Source organism: Myotis daubentonii, chromosome 3 (assembly GCF_963259705.1).
Source record: "Myotis daubentonii chromosome 3, mMyoDau2.1, whole genome shotgun sequence".
Classification (NCBI taxonomy): domain Eukaryota; kingdom Metazoa; phylum Chordata; class Mammalia; order Chiroptera; family Vespertilionidae; genus Myotis; species Myotis daubentonii.
The window spans coordinates 207,749,541-207,768,778 of record NC_081842.1 but is presented as its reverse complement, the minus strand read 5'-3'; the positions used below and the strand labels follow the sequence as shown (position 1 = coordinate 207,768,778).

The following is a 19,238-nucleotide window of genomic DNA, read 5'->3' as shown; positions in this document are numbered from 1 at the left end:
AAGGTACATGCCCTTGACCGGAATACAACCCAGGACCCTTCAGTCCACAGGCCGATGCTCCATCCACTGAGCCAAACCAGCCAGGGCATGAATAGTTATTTCACTTTATTACTGAATATTTTCCATAAATGAAATTATGTATGTTGGAGAGGAGGAAAGAGAAGAAAAACTGGCTCTGAAAATAGTTTTGGGATATAATGAGTAGAAATATGCTTGTTTGCCTCTTGTAGTTTATTTATTTTTTAGGGTGTGTTTTTTTGGGGGGTGTTTTTGTGTGTGCCTCTTATAGTTTATATTTCACAAAAAGTAGGATAATTTCATACAGCTTCCCATAACTTAACAGGGCAGTTGAGTCCACAGACTCTGGGGTTGGAGTGCTTGGATTTGCACACTGTCTATTCTGTTCACTAGGCGGGCAAGAGTGAGTAAATTACTTGTAACCTTTCTAGGACTTAATAAAAAGGCAAACATGGCACAGGGCACGGCACAAAGTTGCTATTTTGAGTAGTAGTAACAATATCCCATGTACAATCAAACTATGGTATAGTCTTCTTACCTTTCTGTTTCTGGATTTTTGAGGGGTTTTTCTTGATTTCTGGACCACAACAAAACTCCCAGAAGCACCCTTCCCTTTTACCTAAAGTAAATTAAATTTAATTGTAATAACCAACATTTTTAAATTATTCTAGCATTCACATTTATAACTTTATATCGGATTAATAAGCAAATTACAGGGAACAGTAATACAAGAACTAATGTAAAATGCTGTTCAACTTGTCAGAGAGAAACAAACAAACAATGGATTAGTCAAAAGACGGACTGAATTCTATTTATGGTACTATCTAGCTATTCAATATTGAACAACCCTGTAAACCCTCAGCTTTTGTTTCCTCATCTACAAATTTGGGGAAGAATGCTATTGTGATACAGATTGTCTATTATAAACTCTCTCGGTCCAAAAAAAAAAAAAAAAGTCCCATGGAAAGAAGGGACAATCTGCTGGGGAAAATGAAAAATCTTCTGTCTTGAAAGGGCGATAGCTACTTGGCAAAAGTTTACAGCCTACTTCATCTCAGGCCATAATGCCTCCCAGTTTGCCCATTATAGATTTTTCCTATATATGGGAAAGGTTATGTAAGTCATGCTACATATTTCCTTTCCATAGTTTACAAAGCACTTTCATAGAACTTTAAAGTTGATTTACATTACCCTGAGTCCTCCACACTTTAGCTTTACCCACACTGCTATGAACATAGCAATCTAGCTGAAATGTTTCCAGCTTATAAACATCAAGCAGAGGGTCAGGCTACAAGGCAAGAATAAGTCACAAACCATTATTTTCATAAAGAAAAACACAAAGCCAGATCACAAACTGTGCTAACATACACTGTGATATAGGACAGGTCTTTGGTTCTGATTATATTGGTTAGATAATATCTTTTAATTGATGATTATTTTAAAGACCCATTTATATATCAGTTTGACATTTTGAGAAAGCTAGAATGTAAGCTCCACACAGCAGAAATCTGTTTTCTTCCCTGATGGGTCCCACAAGCACCTGGCACACAGGAGACACCTATATATTCTGGTGGAATTAAGTACTGGTTGAAAGTTCCCAAAGAGTTTAAATGCCGGAGTGGCACAGAACTCTGTATTAATCAATCTAGGCAGAAAGATAAAAAGGCAAGAGGACTCTGGGAATGCAGTGAACTGGGTCCTTAGATAACCACCTTCGCCACTCCCATGGGACCTCGGTAGTTATTTCATCCCTCTGAAGAAGGTGTAAAGTCCATTCTCGCTTTATATTTGCATGATTCTAAGCAATGTTTTGATGTACTATGCAAATTATCACAGATTTATGCTTGAAATCAATATTAGTTTAGCAAGACTTTAAATCTAACAAATCCAAGACAAAAGCAATTATCATTTTGCTGCAGTAATAAAAGGATTCCTTAACCTTGCTTCTCATCTACAGCACAAAGCATCCAAAGAAAATCCAATTAAATGTACAAGCAGCTAGAAAATAATTACACTATCCTACTGCTTCTGCTCTCTAGACTAGTTAACTGGCAGTGATTTGGAAACCTAGTCTCAGATAGTAAAACTAGGTTAAGCTTAAGCATTTCATCAAGTTAACTTATTCTTAACAAAAAAGTTATAAAAAGCCTAAATGTTACTAAATATGGACTTATATGTTGGAATGATCTTATTACCAACAACTGTGTAATACCTGTTTGATGACACCTCTATTTAATTCTCTTTTCAGTGCTTGTTTAAGGAGGTAGCCCCTTCTCTCCAACTCCAGTGAAGGGTACTTATGGATGATATATTTTCGAATAGCAACAACTGATGCACCACTCTTCTGGAAGCATGCCTAGAAAACGATTTACCAAACCATACACATTACTTTCAACTCACTGCTTTTCTTTAAACAGAGCAGCTTACACAGGTTTTCAAAATAAATTATTTTGGAAGTGAACTTAATAATGGATGAAAAAAATGGCAGGAACGAATGAACAGAATCTCAGGTAAGTTCAGTTCATCACGGCTGTGGAGAAATGAAGAATTAAAATATTTCTGCAACAATATTTTAAAATTAAATTGTTCAAAATACCAGAGAAGATACAACATGTGAACAATATTTTGTGTTAATGAAGAACCTCATTCCATTTTAATTCTATTTTATATTTAGAATACAATTGTTAGCATTAAAACAAGGAAAGCAGAACACTGGATCACAGATCTCACCTATTTTATGGAATAAGTTTTGGCACACCAGACCAGTATTTCTCTGCAGGCTTTCTGTGAGTGTCGGCAGAGAACCTAAGTGAAGATAATCTGAATAAATGGCATAAAACTGGATTTATAGGTGGCAAAGCATAAGGGGCATTTTAGATAACAACAGGGCATTAAATTGCAATTTAACGTGCCCTCCTCCATTTCCATTCTATTTATCTATATTTCATTTGACTAATGCCCATGGAAGACTTAAGCAGGTCATTGTGTCACTTAAGGCAGCAAATATTTTCAAATGCTTTACATTTTGAAGCACACTTAAATAGCACCTGTTATTTCTCTCATGGGCTAGTCTAACAATTTTGTGTTGCCACTGTCTATAAACTAAATGTAGTGCATACTCATTCTCATTGGGTAAAGACTTGGTTGAGTGTTATCTTAAACACTTTGACAATAAAGAAAAACAACCCAGACAAGAAAAGATTGTGCAACACAAAAGAAATTCTGTTAATATGAGTCCACTTACTTGAAGTTAATGTCTCTGACCTATTACAACCTATTGTTGACTCCTGATCTTATTAAAAAACAAAGGAAAGAAAATAGCCCAAAAAAGAACTCTTTAATGTTAAAACAATCCCTTGCTTCTCCAGACTGACAATGAGATGGAAGTAGACATCAGGAATCTTGTTTGATCCAGAAAATATTACCAGTGGTCTAAAACCATGATTTATTACACTGCATGGAATATGCATACTCATATCCAAACCATTCTTTAGGTCTAATTATACTGTTATAATATTTTAAAATTTCAGACCCTTCTCTGTCCTCACTGTAATTCTAGTCTACTCCTCCAATCCTAGGCTGAGAGGTCTTGAAGGGAAATCCTTGAAGAAAGGCAACATAAAGAAAAGAGATCTCGCCGAAACCGGTTTGGCTCAGTGGATAGAGCGTCGGCCTGCGAACTGAAAGGTCCCAGGTTCGATTCCGGTCAAGGGCATGTACCTTGGTTGTGGGCACATCCCCAGTAGGAGATGTGCAGGAGGCAGCTGACCGATGTTTCTCTCTCATCGATGTTTCTAACTATCTCTCTCCCTTCCTCTCTGTAAAAAATCAATAAAATATATTTTAAAAAAAAAAGAAAAAAAAAAAAGAAAAGAGATCTCTATAGTGAAGCTATCTAAAATAAGAAACTTCTTACTGAGTTGAGAGCACTCTTGAAAGAGTGCAGGGAGAAGTCTGAAAACAAAGCCTTTTCCAGTTTGTGTCAGTGCAGTCTTCTCAAATTCTGAGAATGACCTCCACGTTGCTCTTTCCTATAAACACCACCCTTAGTTAAATTGATCTCTCTCTCTCCCCCCATTTCTAGCTCAGCTCTAAGGACAAGGTACCTAAAATGAAGACGTTTATGGCTCATATAAAACAAACAAAGCAAAATTAACTAGAAAAGTTTACACAAAAAATGGCAAGATCAGGTTAAAAGATAACCTTAAAAATTAAAATAAGGCCCTAGCTGGTTTAGCTCAGTGGATAGAGCGTCGGACTGCGGACTGGAGGGTCCCAGGTTCCATTCCAGTCAAGGGCACATGCCCGGGTTGCGGGCTCGATCCCCAGTTGGGGGCGTGCAAAAGGCAGCCAATCAATGATTCTCTCTCATCACTGATGTTTCTATCTCTCTTCCTCTCCCTTCCTCTCTAAAATACAAATAAAAAAAAATTAAAATAAGGCCCAGCTGGCGTGGCTCAGTGGTTGAGCATCGACCTAGGAACCAACAGGTCACGGTTCGATTCTTGGTCAGGGCACATGCCCGGGTTGCAGGCTCGATCCCCAGTGTGGGGCGTGCAGAAGGCAGCGATCAATGATTCTCTCTCATCACTGATGTTTCTTTCTATCTCCCTTTCCCTCTCTCTCTGAAATCAAGAATAAAAAAATATCTATTTTTTTTCTTTTTCTTTTTTTATATATTGATTTTTTACAGAGAAGAAGGGAGAGGGATAGTCAGAAACATCGATGGGAGAGAAACATGGATCAGCTGCCTCCTGCACACCCCACACTGGGCACATGCCCTTGACTGGACTCAAACCTGGGACCCCTCAGTCAGCAGGCCGACGCTCCATCCACTGAGCCAAACCGGTCAGGGCAAGAAAAATATATTTTTAAAAATTTAAAATAAAACCGTATATGATGATCACATGAGTAATTAAAGTCAATGGATTACAGCATTTTGCAAGTATCTTGGAATGGCTAGGTGATGAGGCATAGTAGTAAGAGAATTTCTTATAACTCAGGTTCGAAAGATAACCACTAAATATTAGACACTCATCTTTGAAAATGGAATTAAGGATAGATGGTATATTTTTTTAAGATCAAAGTTCTCAACATTATTTAGTTACCCTGAACCACCATTAGATTTCATAAGGGCAAGGGCCGTTTTGTCCTATTCTATACTATATCATATGTAGAGTTGCCTGACACAGAGAAGTTAGCCCTTAAATATTTGTTGAATGAATTAACACGTTAAGCCTTCAAATAAAACAATACTCAACCAGTAAACGAAAAGAAAAATCTAAAGATATTTAAAATAACTTGCTATGGGAAATCTGAATTTAAAAAAAATAAACAAGTGCTCATCAAATATAATTACATTATAAGAAACAAACTTCAAAATGGCTTACTTCTATTCTCTTTTAGGAAGCAGAGCAACATTTCTGATGTCTGGACGGACAGGAGTATATCATTTCCAAATAAGCAAAAGAAGAACAGAATAAACCTACAATAAATTTCTGGAAGTAAAAACTTGCCTTAATGGCCTCAGTTAGGATCGCATCCATCTTAGGACGTGGGGAGGAGGCCATCGGTGTTTGTCTCTGGGCCCTGGCGAGCTGGCTGGCAGAAAGAGTAGCCCAAGAAGGTATTGTTTTTTTCACTTTCTTCTCCTTTTCTTTAGACTGGTCTTTCTCTCTTTAAAATAAAGAATTGTTATTGTGCAAAATAAACTTTCCAGAAAGGGGCATAACGTCAGAAAGAGAAAAAGGAGGCAGGATAAAAATTAATGCTTTATTTTACTTCCACACTAAGGTGACACGTATTTTAACAAAATTTTACTAAATAAAACATTAAAAAAAAAAAAATAGGGTGCTGCCCTGGCTGGTGTTGCTAAGTGGTGCTGCTCTCCTTTCCACGTCCTCTAAAAATCAATGGGAAAATATCCTTGGGTGAGGATTAACAACAAAAATTTCTAGATTTTATGTATACCCATGTAACTGGGATAAAGGATTCCCTGAGGATTACATCTAAAAGGTATAGTTATTACTAAATTATCTTTTTTTTTTTTTTAACTGATTTTAGACAGGAAGGGAGAGAGAAACAATGTGAGAACAAAACATTGTTCAGCTGCCTCCTACACGTCTCCTACTGGGGATCAAGCCTGCAACCTGGGCCATGTGCCCTGACCCAGAATAAAACCAGCAACCTTCTGGGGCACGTGATGACACCAATCCAACTGATTTTGTTGTTGTTGTTAAACCTCACCCAAGGATATTTTTTTGCCATTGATTTTTTGGAAAGAGTGGAAGGGAAGAAGGGAATAGGGGAGAGAGGAAGGGAGAGAAACATTGATATGACAGAGACACATCAATTGGTTTCCTCCCACATACACCCCGACAGGGCCAGGGATAGAACCTGCACCTACCAGGAATTAAACCTGGAACCCTTTGGTGCGAAGGCCGATACCTCTAACCAATGAGGACATGGGCCAGGGCAAGGTCAGATTTTTATAATAATGTTTCATTTGAAATTATGTCAATGCTTAAAATATCAGACACTCCCACAATGAATTATAAGCACAAAAACACATTCCAAAGCCAAAAGGAATGAATTTTGGATTATCTAAACCAGGGGTCCTCAAACTACGGCCTGCGGGTCACATGCAAATACAAATATTGTATTTGTTCCCATTTTGTTTTTTTACTTCAAAATAAGATATGTGCAGTGTGCATAGGAATTTGTTCATCGTTTTTTTAAAACTATAGTCCGGCCCTCCAACAGTTGAGGGACAGTGAACTGGCCCCCCGTTTAAAAAGTTTGAGGACCCCTGATCTAAACCATTGTTTTGACAACCACTACATATTCTAATAGGCCATACATCTACATAATAAACCTATTTCAAATGGTAATTCTAAAACATAAAACAAAAAAGCAAGTATCTAGCATAAACCAATGTTATGACACTTTAAAACAATTTTGTCTACAGATCGGCTGGTGTGGCTCAGTGGTTGAGCATCAATCAACCCATGAACCAGGAGGTCGTGGTTCTATTCCCAGTCAGGGTACATCCCAGGTTGCAGGCTCAATCCCCAGTAGGGAGCATGCAGGAGACAGTCGATCGATGATTCTCTCTCATTATTGATGTTTCTATCCCCCTCTCTCTCCCCTTTCCTCTCTCTGAAATCAATAAAAACATATTTAAAAACAAACCCAAACAATCTTGTCTACAGTCTTTTTACATACTTTAATTACATATAGCAACAAGGCGTAACTCCTTACTCCTTTTTGGTTTCCTCAGAGGACTTGTTTTCTTCCTTCTCTGCATTCTCAGGTTCCCCCTTTGGCTGCTCTGTCTCACTAGATGTAGCAGGTGGAGTTTCATTCTCTTGTTCTTCTACAGTAGAGACAGATTCCTCTGAACTTATGTCTGGTTCTAAAAATCAGGTGAGCAGAATTGCACCAAGTAGACATATTAGAGCTTGAGTCAATAAAAGGGTAAAGGTTTATCTTATTAAACATGTAAGACAAATGTCCCAATTAACCAATAGATTCTAAAATGAACAAGTGACTTATGAGTACAGTTTTCTTTCCCTATTGATGTCATTCAAGTTGACTATGCAAGGTGTTTATCCAGACAATTGTGCGAGAAGTGGATACAGACCAGGAAATTACATAAAAGAGAAACTTATTTTACCTCAAATCAAATATCTACAATATTAATGATGAGACCCAGAATTAAAAGATTAGCCATTTCATCACTTAACAGATAATGTCTAGTAAGGGAATAAGTAACAGAAAATTAACATGTATTTTCTTTCTCTTTTTTAAAATATACTGATTATAGAGAGGGAGAGATAAAAACATCAACGATAAGAGAGAATTATTGATCAGCTGACTCCTGCTAGTCCCCCTCTGGGGATTGAGCCCCCAACTGGGGCATGTGCTCTGAATGGTCATTGAACCGTGACTTCCTGGTTCATAGGCTGATGCTCAACTACTGAGCCATGCTGGCTGGGCCATTTTCTTCTTCTTTTTTTAAAACATGTTTTTAGAGAGGAAGGAAGAGGGAGAGACAGAAACATTGATAAAAGAGAATCATTGATCAGCCAACCGCCTTCTGCATGCCCCACACTGGGGATTGAGCCTGCAACCCAGGCATGTGCCCTGACCAGGAATCAAACCATAAACTCCTGGTTCATAGGCTGACGCTCACCCACTGAGCCATGACTTAATGCATGTTAAGGCTACTTTTAACATGTGCTTTCCAAGTAAAATGACTGAGGCAAGAGTAGAAACCTGAGCGGGAATACTGAGGTCTGCAGTTGTTTGTGTCTTTTGTTAGCATGTCTTTGAGGAACTACTATAAAATACAGAGCCCCAAGAAATGGTTAGCAGGGACTTCAAAGAAAAGGACTCAAACCCTGGCTGGTGTGGCTCAGTTGTTTAGGCATCATCTCATACACCTAAACCACCAAAAGGTCACAGGGCACATGTCCAGGTTTCGGCTCAGTCCCTGGTAGGGGGTGTACAAGAGGCAGCCTATTGGTGTTCCGCTCTCACATCGATGTTTCTTCTTCTCTTCTCTCTCCCTCTAAAAATAAGTTAAAATATTTTTTTTTTTTTAAGAAAAGGACTCGTGGCAAAAAATATATATTTGAAAAGTTTGATCACTTAAATTATACAAATTATTGCATAATGATGAAGGCTTCCTTATGGCCTTCAATATAAATAAGAGAACTTTTTAAAATGCCACTTCCTTCTTATAACCAAATCATATATATACAATTCTAAAGGAGTTTCTAGTTTCTCAAGTTAAATTTCTAAACCATAAATTTCAGGATGGTCAACTAACATTTGTAAATCTCATCTTGGGATTATGCTCTTCAACTAGACTTGCATGTAAATTGAAAATCCTCTGATATATGTTTAGCCAAAATTGAGGGTCTTAAGATAGAAACACACCTGGATTCAAGTTCAGTGTTTATAACTTGCCAGTTTAATATCTTAGGGCAAGTTCTTCCACATCTCCAAGTCTCAGTAACCTTACTTCGAAGAGTTATAAGGACTAAATAAAATGTTTTAGGGGAAGTCTGTACACTAGCACTTGTATTCTTACATGGGTGATTCCCATCCTCCTTTGGGCTCCTCTGCTGCTTCTGGAACTGTTTCACAAAGTAGTAAGGCTTGAACTTCATTATAACTAGAGGCCCAGTGCACGAATTCGGGCACAGTGGGGTCCCTCGGCCTGGCCTGCGGGATCGGGCCAAAACCAGCTCACCAACTTTCTCCAAGGGGTCCCAGATTGCGAGAGGGCGCAGGCCAGGCCCAGGGATCCCATTGGTGCACAATCAGGGCCGGGGAGGGTAGAGGGAGGGCTCCAGGGCATGTCTGGCTCTCTCACTCAGTCCCAATCAGCCGAATCCCAGCAGCCAATTAACACATTGTATGCGGGAAACGTATTTATACGTTTTACGTTGACTGGTAGTAGAGTGCGGGACACGTATTAATACGTTTTTTATAGACTAGTGGTAGAATGCGGGTAACGTATAAATACGTTTATTTTTATACTTTTTTATTGCTCTAAAGGGATGCTAACATGCAGATACACGAATTCCAAAGGACAAAATTTGGGTCTCTAACACATACAATGGTGAATTATGTATGTACTTCCAGGTATAACGGTAATCAATCTATTCAACTGCAAAAATGGCCCGCGCCACCTGTTAGCGTGCAATAAAAACTACCCGAAAACAATGTGTTAGCCTACTGGTTAGAGCATCTGTGGCCCGGTGGTCAGTGCATGTCATAGTGACTGGTCGACCGGTTGACTGACTGCCCCCTGGTGGTCAGTGCATGTCATAGCGAGTGGTTGAGCAGTCTTAGCATATTATTAGTATATTATGCTTTGGTTGGTTGAACGGCCGACCGGACGACCAGACACTTAGCATATTAGGCTTCTATTGTATAGGACTAGAGGCCTGGTGCATGAAAATTCATACACTGAAGGGGGGGGTTCCTCAGCCCAGGCTGACCCCTCTCACAGTCCAGGAGCCTTCAGGGGCAGGAGGTGACCCGGCGATCAGGGGAAGGCAACACCCCCATCACCTCTGCTGCTGCCACTGCTGGCAGCGCAAGCCTTGGCCGGTCCTGGTTACCTGAGCCTTGGGCGCCCCTGGGTGGCTGGGCAGCCACCATATGAGGCTTGCCTGTGCCTCATGCCAGCCCTGGGTGGCTGGGGGGCTTAGGGGACTGGGAGACTCTGAAGGCAGGTGCGCAGAGCAGCTGGGCTCGCCTGGGGGTGGACCCGGCCTTGCTATGCACCTGCCGCCCTGGTGGGGCTGAGAGGACTGTGTGCTGCCCTCTCGTGGCTGTGGGCGCCACCATCTTTGAGGGTGTGGCAGTCGATTAGCATATTCCCTCCTTATTGGCTATGGGCGCCGCCATCTTTGAGATGGCGTGAGGGTCAATTAGCATATTCCCTCTTTATTAGATAGGATGGTATCTGGTGATACAGATAAGTGCAAGATGCACTTAATCACGATTACCTTTTACTGCCCCTTTCCCCTATGTTTCAACCTAATTGGCTGCGAGAATAGAAACAAAATCACTATTGCCCTAACCGGTTTGGCTCAGTGGATAGAGCGTCGGACTGGGGACTGAAAGGTCCCAGGTTCGATTCCGGTCAAGGGCATGTACCTGGGTTGCGGGCACATCCCCAGTGGGGAGTGTGCAGGAGGCAGCTGGTCAATGTTTCTCTCTCATCAATATTTCTAACTCTCCCTCTCCCTTCCTCTCCATAAGAAAACAATAAAAATATATTTTTTTAAAAAATCACTATTAGTCATATGTATATTAATTTATATACTAGAGACCCAGTGCACAAAATTCATGCACTTGGGGGTGGGGGAGGGTCCTTCAACCAGGCCTGCACCTTCTCAGTCTGGGAGCCTTGCAATCAATAGCCCCGCCTACCTTCCGCAGCATCGCTGGCCAGGTAGCCTGGGCTTCCCTCTTTGGGGCAATCAATAGCAGGGCTCCACAATCGATTGTTCCAAAGAGGTAGACCCCACCCACCCAGCTGGGGCTCCCAGATGGATTGCCCCTGCAGAGGGAGGCCCTGCCCACCTACTGGTTGGTGGCCTGAGCCTCCCTCTGAAGGTGATCATGGGGCGATGGCTGGGCCCCCTACCAATTGCATCACACTCACCTTGGCTGGCCTAGAGCCAGTGGGTGTCATAGCATGGTCATCCAGACAGTTGTCTGGTCGATTTGCATATTACGCTTTTATTATTATAGATTTCCTTACTCCAAAAAGGATGAAAAGCTAAGAATGGTTTATTGGGTTTTACTGGATTAATAGAGCTATAAATTTAATTTCACATTCTTTTCTCAAGAATAATTGCTTAATGGTTGATGGCTTAATAAAGGTTCATTCAACAATATTGAGTATGGATTATGTATTAGATATTGTTTCCAACTCATACTATTATGTGTGCCTCAGTGTAAAATGTAGGATTTATAAAATTTAAAATATAAATCTAATTATTTCCATGTACAAAATAAAAATACTATAATGGGGTAGAGAGATTATTATACAAACATACAATTTGTGAAGTGACTTACTGGTTCTTTATAAATTCTTGGTTGACCTTTCTGATACGTTATACCTGGAGCCCTCTAGCATATATTCTGAAAATTGATGTTACTAGTAACTTAGTGGCTTCATCTAGCTATTAAACAAATATGGATCAAGATGGGCCACCAGGCCCTAGCTCGTTTGGCTCATCTACCTAGTGGGTATAGTGTTGGCCCTCGGACTGAAGGGTCTCAGGTTCAATTCTGGTCAAGGGCACATAACCCGGTTGCAGGTTAAATCCCTGGCCCCAATTGGAGCACATGTGGGAGGCAACCAATGTCTCTCTTACATTGATGTTTCCCTCTCTTTGTCTCTCCCCCTTCCTTTCACTCACTCAAAAAATCAATGGGAGTCCTAGCTGGTTTGGCTCAGTGGATAGAGCGTCGGCCTGCAGATGAAAGGGTCCCGGGTTCAATTCCAGTCAAGGGCACATGCCCAGGTTGTGGGCTCGATCCCCAGTGGGGAGCGTGCAGGAGGCGGCCGATCAATGATTCTCACTCATCATTAATGTTTCTATCTCTCCCTCTCCCTTCCTCTTTGAAATCAATAAAAATATATTTTAAAGAATCAATGGGGCCGAAACCGGTTTGGCTCAGTGGATAGAGCTTCGGCCTGCGGACTGAAAGGTCCCGGGTTCGATTTCGGTCAAGGGCATGTACTTGGGTTGTGGGCACATCCCCAGTAGGAGATGTGCAAGAGGCAGCTGACCAATGTTTCTCTCTCATTGATGTTTCTAACTCTCTATCTCTCTCCCTTCCTCTCTGTAAAAAATCAATAAAATATATTTTAAAAAAAATAAAAAATCAATGGGAAAAATATCCTGGGGTGAGGATTAACAAAAAAACCAAAAAGATGGGCCACCAAGGGGCTTATCTCAGTGCTAGACAACATAACTCATCTTCAACTCACCAGCACTTATTTTAATATGCTGATTCCCATGTCACCTAATGCCTTACGCCAGGGTACACAAATTGCTGCTTATAATATTTACCTGAGGATTTTGAGACAAAAGGCTGGCTCAGATTGAAAAGATTGTACCCCTGGTGAACCAAGGGATAAAGACAACAAGAACAAGGGTGCATATATTTTTAATTCCTTTTCTATCAGTTCTTGGTTCTAACAGTCATGACAGGGACAGCCCCATGTGTTCATCCTGGAAAACCTGAGATAAAGTGCAAGGGAGAGAGGAGAGAAGGAAAAGGATAAGGGCCCTGGTTGGGTAACTCAGTTGGTTAGAGCAGCCGTCGCCAACCTTTCGGACTTCATGAACCACCAGTGGTCTGCAGACCACCAGTTGGTGACCACTGGGTTAGAGCATCATTCTGATTAGCCAAGATTGCAGGTCGATTCCAGGCCAGGGTACATACAAGAATCAACCAATTAATGCATGAATAAGTGGAATGTCAAATTGATGTTTCACATTCTCTCTCCACCCCTCTCTAAAATGAATGAAAAATTTTTTTAAAGGATAAAAAAAAGAAAAAGGGGAAAGGAGAAGAGGTGGTCAGAGATGCCACAAAGGAAGGAGCAGGTTGATGGCTCTACATTTTTCTCAATTCATTACATTCCCACCTCTGTCTGGCCAATCTACTCTCCACCAATACCAAAGTAATAAACCAGTGTTTCGGTCACCCATTTGCTCCCTTAAGGCCTCCCGGATTTCTGGGTGGGTTTTCCACTGTCCATCCTGAAGACCCAAGTCCTCCATTCTTCCAGAATCTTCATTCCCATGACACTATGCCCAGAAGCTATTTTTTGACTGTTTCTGTACTCTCCAACAATTTATCTGTTTTTAATTCCAAGAACATGAGATTTTTCACCTTCCAAAAATCTTTAGAGTTAAGATGAAACCCTTATTTTGCCCATATGGTCTGGACATGACATACCGACAGGTACCACTTCTCTTTTCAATTGTTCCTCCAAAACACTTAGCTATGAAAAAAAATATTAAGTTCAAGGAAATTTACAGGACACTCCAAATTGGAGTTAAAACTTTTGGCTTTTGAAGTTGTTCACTGCTTTACTTTACCTGGCTTTCCTTCTTCCCCTTCAGCAGGCTTGCTTTTGGGAGGAGTTTCCCGGGTAGAATTCACAGTTCTTCGAATAGGCATGGCGCTATCTTCTACCTTCTAAGAAAAGAGACAGCATTAAAAAATTCTTTGTTCCCTCTTTCCCAAGGGGCCTAACTGGGTATCAGAAGATGGTGAATTCTAAGTCTACTCCCAAATCTGATGCAAATTAATTTTAACAAGTTTTTTTGAAGTGAAATATGATTTGAAAGAAGTATTTTTCAAAATATTTTCTTTTAGCAAGAATTTCAAAGGGAAACAACTAATTATACGTGATTGAGAATAAATATAGAAGGTTGGAAGTTTTCTTAGAAATTTGAAGGGAAAGGAGAGATGAAAAGAATTCTGTAGATTTTATTTTTTTCAGATTCACAATCCAGATTCCCCAAAGTAGGGGAAGGAACATATACCAAGAAGGACCCAGTAGAGCCTGAAGTCAAGGACTGATCCGAGAGTGAGCTTCAAGAATATGTCAGCCCCTACCTCACCTAACTTGTCCGCGTGGATCAGCTGAGCTCCTACTATAAGTGGGAGTGCCTTAGGATGGACGAGTTCACCTTGAGACATATCAGTCGCCATTTAAAATAATTTCTAGGCCCCAGTACAGGTTACACTCTGAAGCCTCTGCTGTTAACCACAAGGATTTTTTCCTAATGGTTTCAGTATGGTGAAAAGTCAACCTAAAGCACAGAAAAAACCTTGTGTGAAGATTAACAGAAACAAAACTAAACTAAAACGTCTACATTTAATACACATGCAAAGGAAACAAAAATTTATAATACTTAAGAGTTAAATGATAGATGATCTGGTCAGTTATCATTCAGAAAGATAAAATCTCTATCAAAATACAGACTATGTAAAGCAGCGACTAACAAACGCACAAGCCACAGCAGCTGTTGCACCTTCCACATGAACACAGGCGACAAGGACAAGAAAGCTCATAAGGAACCAAGTGCCACCCCATCCTCTACCATCAGGAACTTAGAAAGAATAGAGTAAGATTAAGGAACAGTTTAGTCAAATTTTACTCAAAGATCAGCTAACTAAAGGGGAAAGACTTATCGTTATTGTTCTCAAAAGGGTCAGGAAAATTACCTGTAACCTTAATTCCATCTTCACTAAAGAATACAAGGGGCAAAAAAAAAAACTACTGAAGAATGTAACATACTAGAAGTCTCCAGACCCAGAGAAGCAAATTTAGACCATCACCTATAAAAACAGAAGTATGCTTCTAAGACTTTGTCATATTTTTAATGTAAGCAAATCTAGCACAGAATATAATTAAATATTCAAAGATAAAATCCATGTCACTAAAATTTACCTGATCATTAACATCATCTGCCCCCGCCAAAAATCTCATCTGGGACTCAATGACACTTTATAATCCTTCCACAACATGAGAAAGTGATCAGTTAAGTGTTTATATCTCTGTGCTAATGAACATTAACATAGAGTCGGTAGGCTGGTCTACTTGAAATTCTAACCCTATCTAGGAATTTAAGAGCTTTCCATTTGTCAGGTAACAGTCCCAAGCTAAAACTGGGACAAATCCAAAACATTCAAACATAGAGAATGTTTCCACATGTACAGGGCGAATCTTTTTATGGAAACATCAGGAGCAATACCAGACTTGTGAATTACCAATCAGCTGTAAGGAAAGCTGAAAGAATTCAAGATAGTAAACAGAGGGCCAGACTGGGTTTACGGGCATTATTTAGTTTTCTGAAACCTAAAAGTCTATCTTGTAATACTTTCAATATATAGATCTGCTCATTCATCCACTAGCAGTTAGACAGTAATATATTTGCATACATAAAAACAAAACAAAAAAACTAAACAAAACTGCTTTTATTATGTGAACACTATATAGAAATAAAATATAATCAGGTTATTTTGGTAAAATGATATCGCCGATGAATTCATCTTTCTTAACCCACTAGCTAGATTGAAAATGCTATTGTGAAGTCAACAAAACCTTCAGTCATCTCTAATTCACAGGATATCTTTAAAAATATTTTCTCTGTAAACAAAATACTGAAAAAAGTGTCAAAGTCTTTCCAGTCAACTCTGTACTTACTAATTACTAAAAAATTAGAACAAACAGGTTAAAAAAGGGAGGCGGGCACAGGAAGTTACACCTGTCAAAGTGATAAAATTGACTAAAATCAGGGCAACAACAGGCACATGGTCCATAAAGACATCAGACACTACTATTCTAAGGACAGAATGACAGTTTAAATTAGATCAGATAAGAAGCATTCTCAGCCCTGGCCAGGTGGCTTAGTTTGTTGGAGTGTCCTCTCCTACATCAAAAGGCTGTGGGGGTTCCATCCAGAGTTGGCAAGTGATCAATGTCTCTCTCTCTCCCCCTCTCTCTAAAAATCAATGAAAACATATCCTCAGGTGAGGATTTAAAAAAACAAAACAAAAAAGTATGCCCAGGTTGGAATAATCTCAGAAATAAGCAGAGTGAGAAATAGTTGATTTGCCCCCACCCCTATCCTGACCTTCTTAAGACCTCCCAATTAGCACCCCCTCTTTTATTTCACTAATCTCACATCCCACTGCTATATGGATCACTCTGCTCTGTCAACCCCAAAACAGGTCTTCTTTTGGCCTCTGGACGGTTCCTTGACCATCCCTGTATCAGTGTTTGCACTTGACGTTCTCTTAAACTGGAACACTTTTCCTAGAGGCTTCAATCAGGTTTCTACTCAATGTTATCCCCCATCAGAAAAATCTCCCGCCGCTCTTAGTCTTCTTCAGGTTTCTTTACAGCATTTTACACCACCTAAAATTCAATATATGTCTGTTTACTTGTTTAGTATGTATCTCTCCAATGGAATGTAAGCACTAAAAGGGCTAAGACTTAAATTCACCACTGTATTCTCAGCACCTAGAAGTGTCCAAACATAGTTGGTGCTGGATCAATATTGGGGGGAAAAGTTGAATGAACAATGACATCTGATAGTGCTTAATACTATATCCAATATATGTAAAGAACGTGTTATTTGAGATAAATATTAAGAAATGTTTGTCTCGGCTCTGACTTTTCTTTGTAAAGACGGAATTTAAAGCTTTCCTTTATAGTACTTTCTTTAGCATCACTGTTCATCAGAGAGCTAAGGAAACCATATGAATGGTTAATTCACTCTGCCCTAACACTATCATGTACCTATTAATTTAATGTTTGTTGCTGCAGCTCTGAGTGATCAGACTTTTGGGCTGCCTCATCACTTATTCCCTGCCAGAGATCTTATCTAGCTGATTCACTGCTGCATACCTGTGTCTAAGAACATTCAGGCACAGAATGTGTTCAAAAAATATTTGTTGAACGAAAAAAAAGATGAAACTTATTATAGTTTTCACCTGGGTTCCTCTATGTGCCAAAAACAACCTGAGTTTACCTGTGGTCCTTCTCTAGTCAATCATCTGATTTGTTTCTTTAAATTTAATGTTAGATTAACAATACAAAAATTTGCTTTTGTCAAGGGAAATGCAAGTTATTTTAATACCTGCAATAAAGAAAAAATTGCAAAAGAAAAAAGTCCAGAATTTCAGCGTTTTAGATAATTTTATCTATATTAAAAGAAAGCAACAAATAGGAGCTTTACAATATATTTCGGTTTACTGATACCCTTGATTTCTAGGGAAAGTATTATTATTTCATATTTTACCACAAAGTATGCAATACATTCTAATGTCATCAGCTAAGCAAGAAATAGATCAAAATTTCCCAATCTCAAGTCTTTCCCTATATTTAGACTTACTGGGTCCTGTCAGAAAAAGGATGCCTATAATTTGACTGCTGGCAACGTACTGTTTCACTTTCACACTCTGGTAAATCAGTGTGTACTTAATTCGTGTCCATCGTGGGAACAGACACGATGAACCCTACATGCCCTCCCTCAAAAGGCAATCGCTGTCTACACAGGATCTTCACCTTTACAGGAAGAGTTCTGGACACGTCCTCCTCAACCTTCCAACTAACATTAAAAGCAAAGCCAAAAAACCCTTTATGACATTGCTTCTTCTTTGAAACACAACACATTAAACTTTTGAAAGGAGCAATAAAATTTAAAAATTAGTAAGTTCCTAGTAACACCTATGCCAGATACAACAAAACTGAAGGATCTTCCCCAACCACACAGATGACTGGTCTAACCTCACTCTAACGCCCCAGGCGAAGCCTTCGTGCATTTCTAACTGCACCCCCACTCCTCAGTGTAACGAAACGTTAGGAAGCACAGGAAGTGAGACCGGGAATGTTTATGCGCGGAAGGGCCGTGAGTTCCCCGCGGCCGGTCCTCCGCGCTGGGCCGACTCTCCCTCGGTGCCAGACAAAGGTCCGCTAGGTGTCAGAACTCGCACCTGGGGCTCTCGGGTCACCACTCTCGCCTCCGTCTCTTCACAGACGCTCACATTCACAAGACTGACTGTGTTCGCTAGAACTACGTCATCTAAGCTGCGGCGAGTTCCAAGCTCTAGGAACGCCATACGGGAAAAGGAAAGCTTAGGTCCGGTCGCGGCGGCGGCGGCGGGGCCTGGCCAGCAGCGCCCACAGCTCGCGACACGCGCCCAGACCGCAGAGACCAACACGAAGGAAAGAACAGCAGAGACAAAGAGGCGGGCAGCGGCCGGTGCGGTGCGCGAGCAGAAGGCGGGGGGAGAGCGGAGCCAAGATGAAGGCAGCGAGGCAAGTGACGGGAGGATGCAGCGGCGAGGCTGCAGCGCCGGGCTTGCGCTCGGGCATGCACGCGGCCGAGGGCGACGCCACCACCCGGCAGCGCCCGCCCGCGGGACGCCAGACCGTGATCACCAACGGTCCGCGCACTCACCACAGGAAGCTCCGTAATGGCGGCGGCAGTGGCGAAGGACCCGGGAGGCGGGCCCGCCGCAGCCAGTCACGGCCACCGGCATCTTTCGAACCGGCTAAGAAAACCGCTGAGGGAGTGGGGAGTGAGGGGGAGGGCGGGACCTGAGCGCCAGGCCCGGCGCGGCCTCAGAGCATGCGCAAACGCCTCAGCCAATAAGAGCGCGGCGGGCGGACCCTGGCGCAGGCGCGCTGGGACGCAAGGCCCCAGACCAGGGAAGCACTCTCCCCTCCTCCACCCCCCTCACCCTGGTACAAACAAAACAAGGGCGGGAGCGCGCGCCAGAGGGCCCCCGAGGAAGCGTCGAGAGGGGCAGGGGGCTTGGACGCAGGGGGGAGGGGAAGTAGGGGCGGAGCGGCCGGGGAAGGCAGACAAAAGGCGCCACCTCCGGGGACCCGAGCGCCCCGCCCCCTTTTCTCGGGAAGCGGCGTCGGCACCCCGGGCAAGCGGCCTCCGCCACTCGCCTTCGGGGTCTAGCGAGGCCGTGCCCACTCACCACCCGCCCGTTCCGTCCTCTGTTACCTCTGCGCTTTCCCCTTCCTGGTGCCCGCGTCCCGCACGGCCTCTCGGTGCCACTCCCGCTGCCACTCGTCGCCTGCGCCGCCGCTGTCCTCCAGGCCCAGCCGCCGAGCTCTGCCGCCCCGCCCCCCTGCCCGCGGC

At 41.7% G+C, this 19,238-nt stretch overlaps 1 protein-coding gene across 6 annotated transcripts in view; it reads right to left on the bottom strand.

Moving 5' to 3' along the window:
* HP1BP3 (heterochromatin protein 1 binding protein 3) overlaps positions 1-19,238 on the bottom strand; it is a 40,121-nt gene extending 20,883 nt beyond the window's left edge. For 2 of the 6 annotated variants that reach the window (XM_059690941.1, XM_059690947.1), the window contains exons 1-7: positions 19,101-19,238; positions 14,188-14,384; positions 13,665-13,764; positions 7,279-7,432; positions 5,535-5,694; positions 2,231-2,374; positions 557-637 (exon numbers count right to left, since the gene is read on the bottom strand). In XM_059690941.1, the coding sequence (XP_059546924.1) occupies positions 557-637; positions 2,231-2,374; positions 5,535-5,694; positions 7,279-7,432; positions 13,665-13,764; positions 14,188-14,283 (735 nt within the window). In that variant the 5' untranslated portion in view covers positions 14,284-14,384; positions 19,101-19,238. Of the gene's footprint in view, positions 1-556; positions 638-2,230; positions 2,375-5,534; positions 5,695-7,278; positions 7,433-13,664; positions 13,765-14,187; positions 14,385-19,100 lie in introns of those variants that run through there. The other 4 variants (XM_059690942.1, XM_059690945.1, XM_059690943.1 and 1 more) reach the window with 4 other exon arrangements.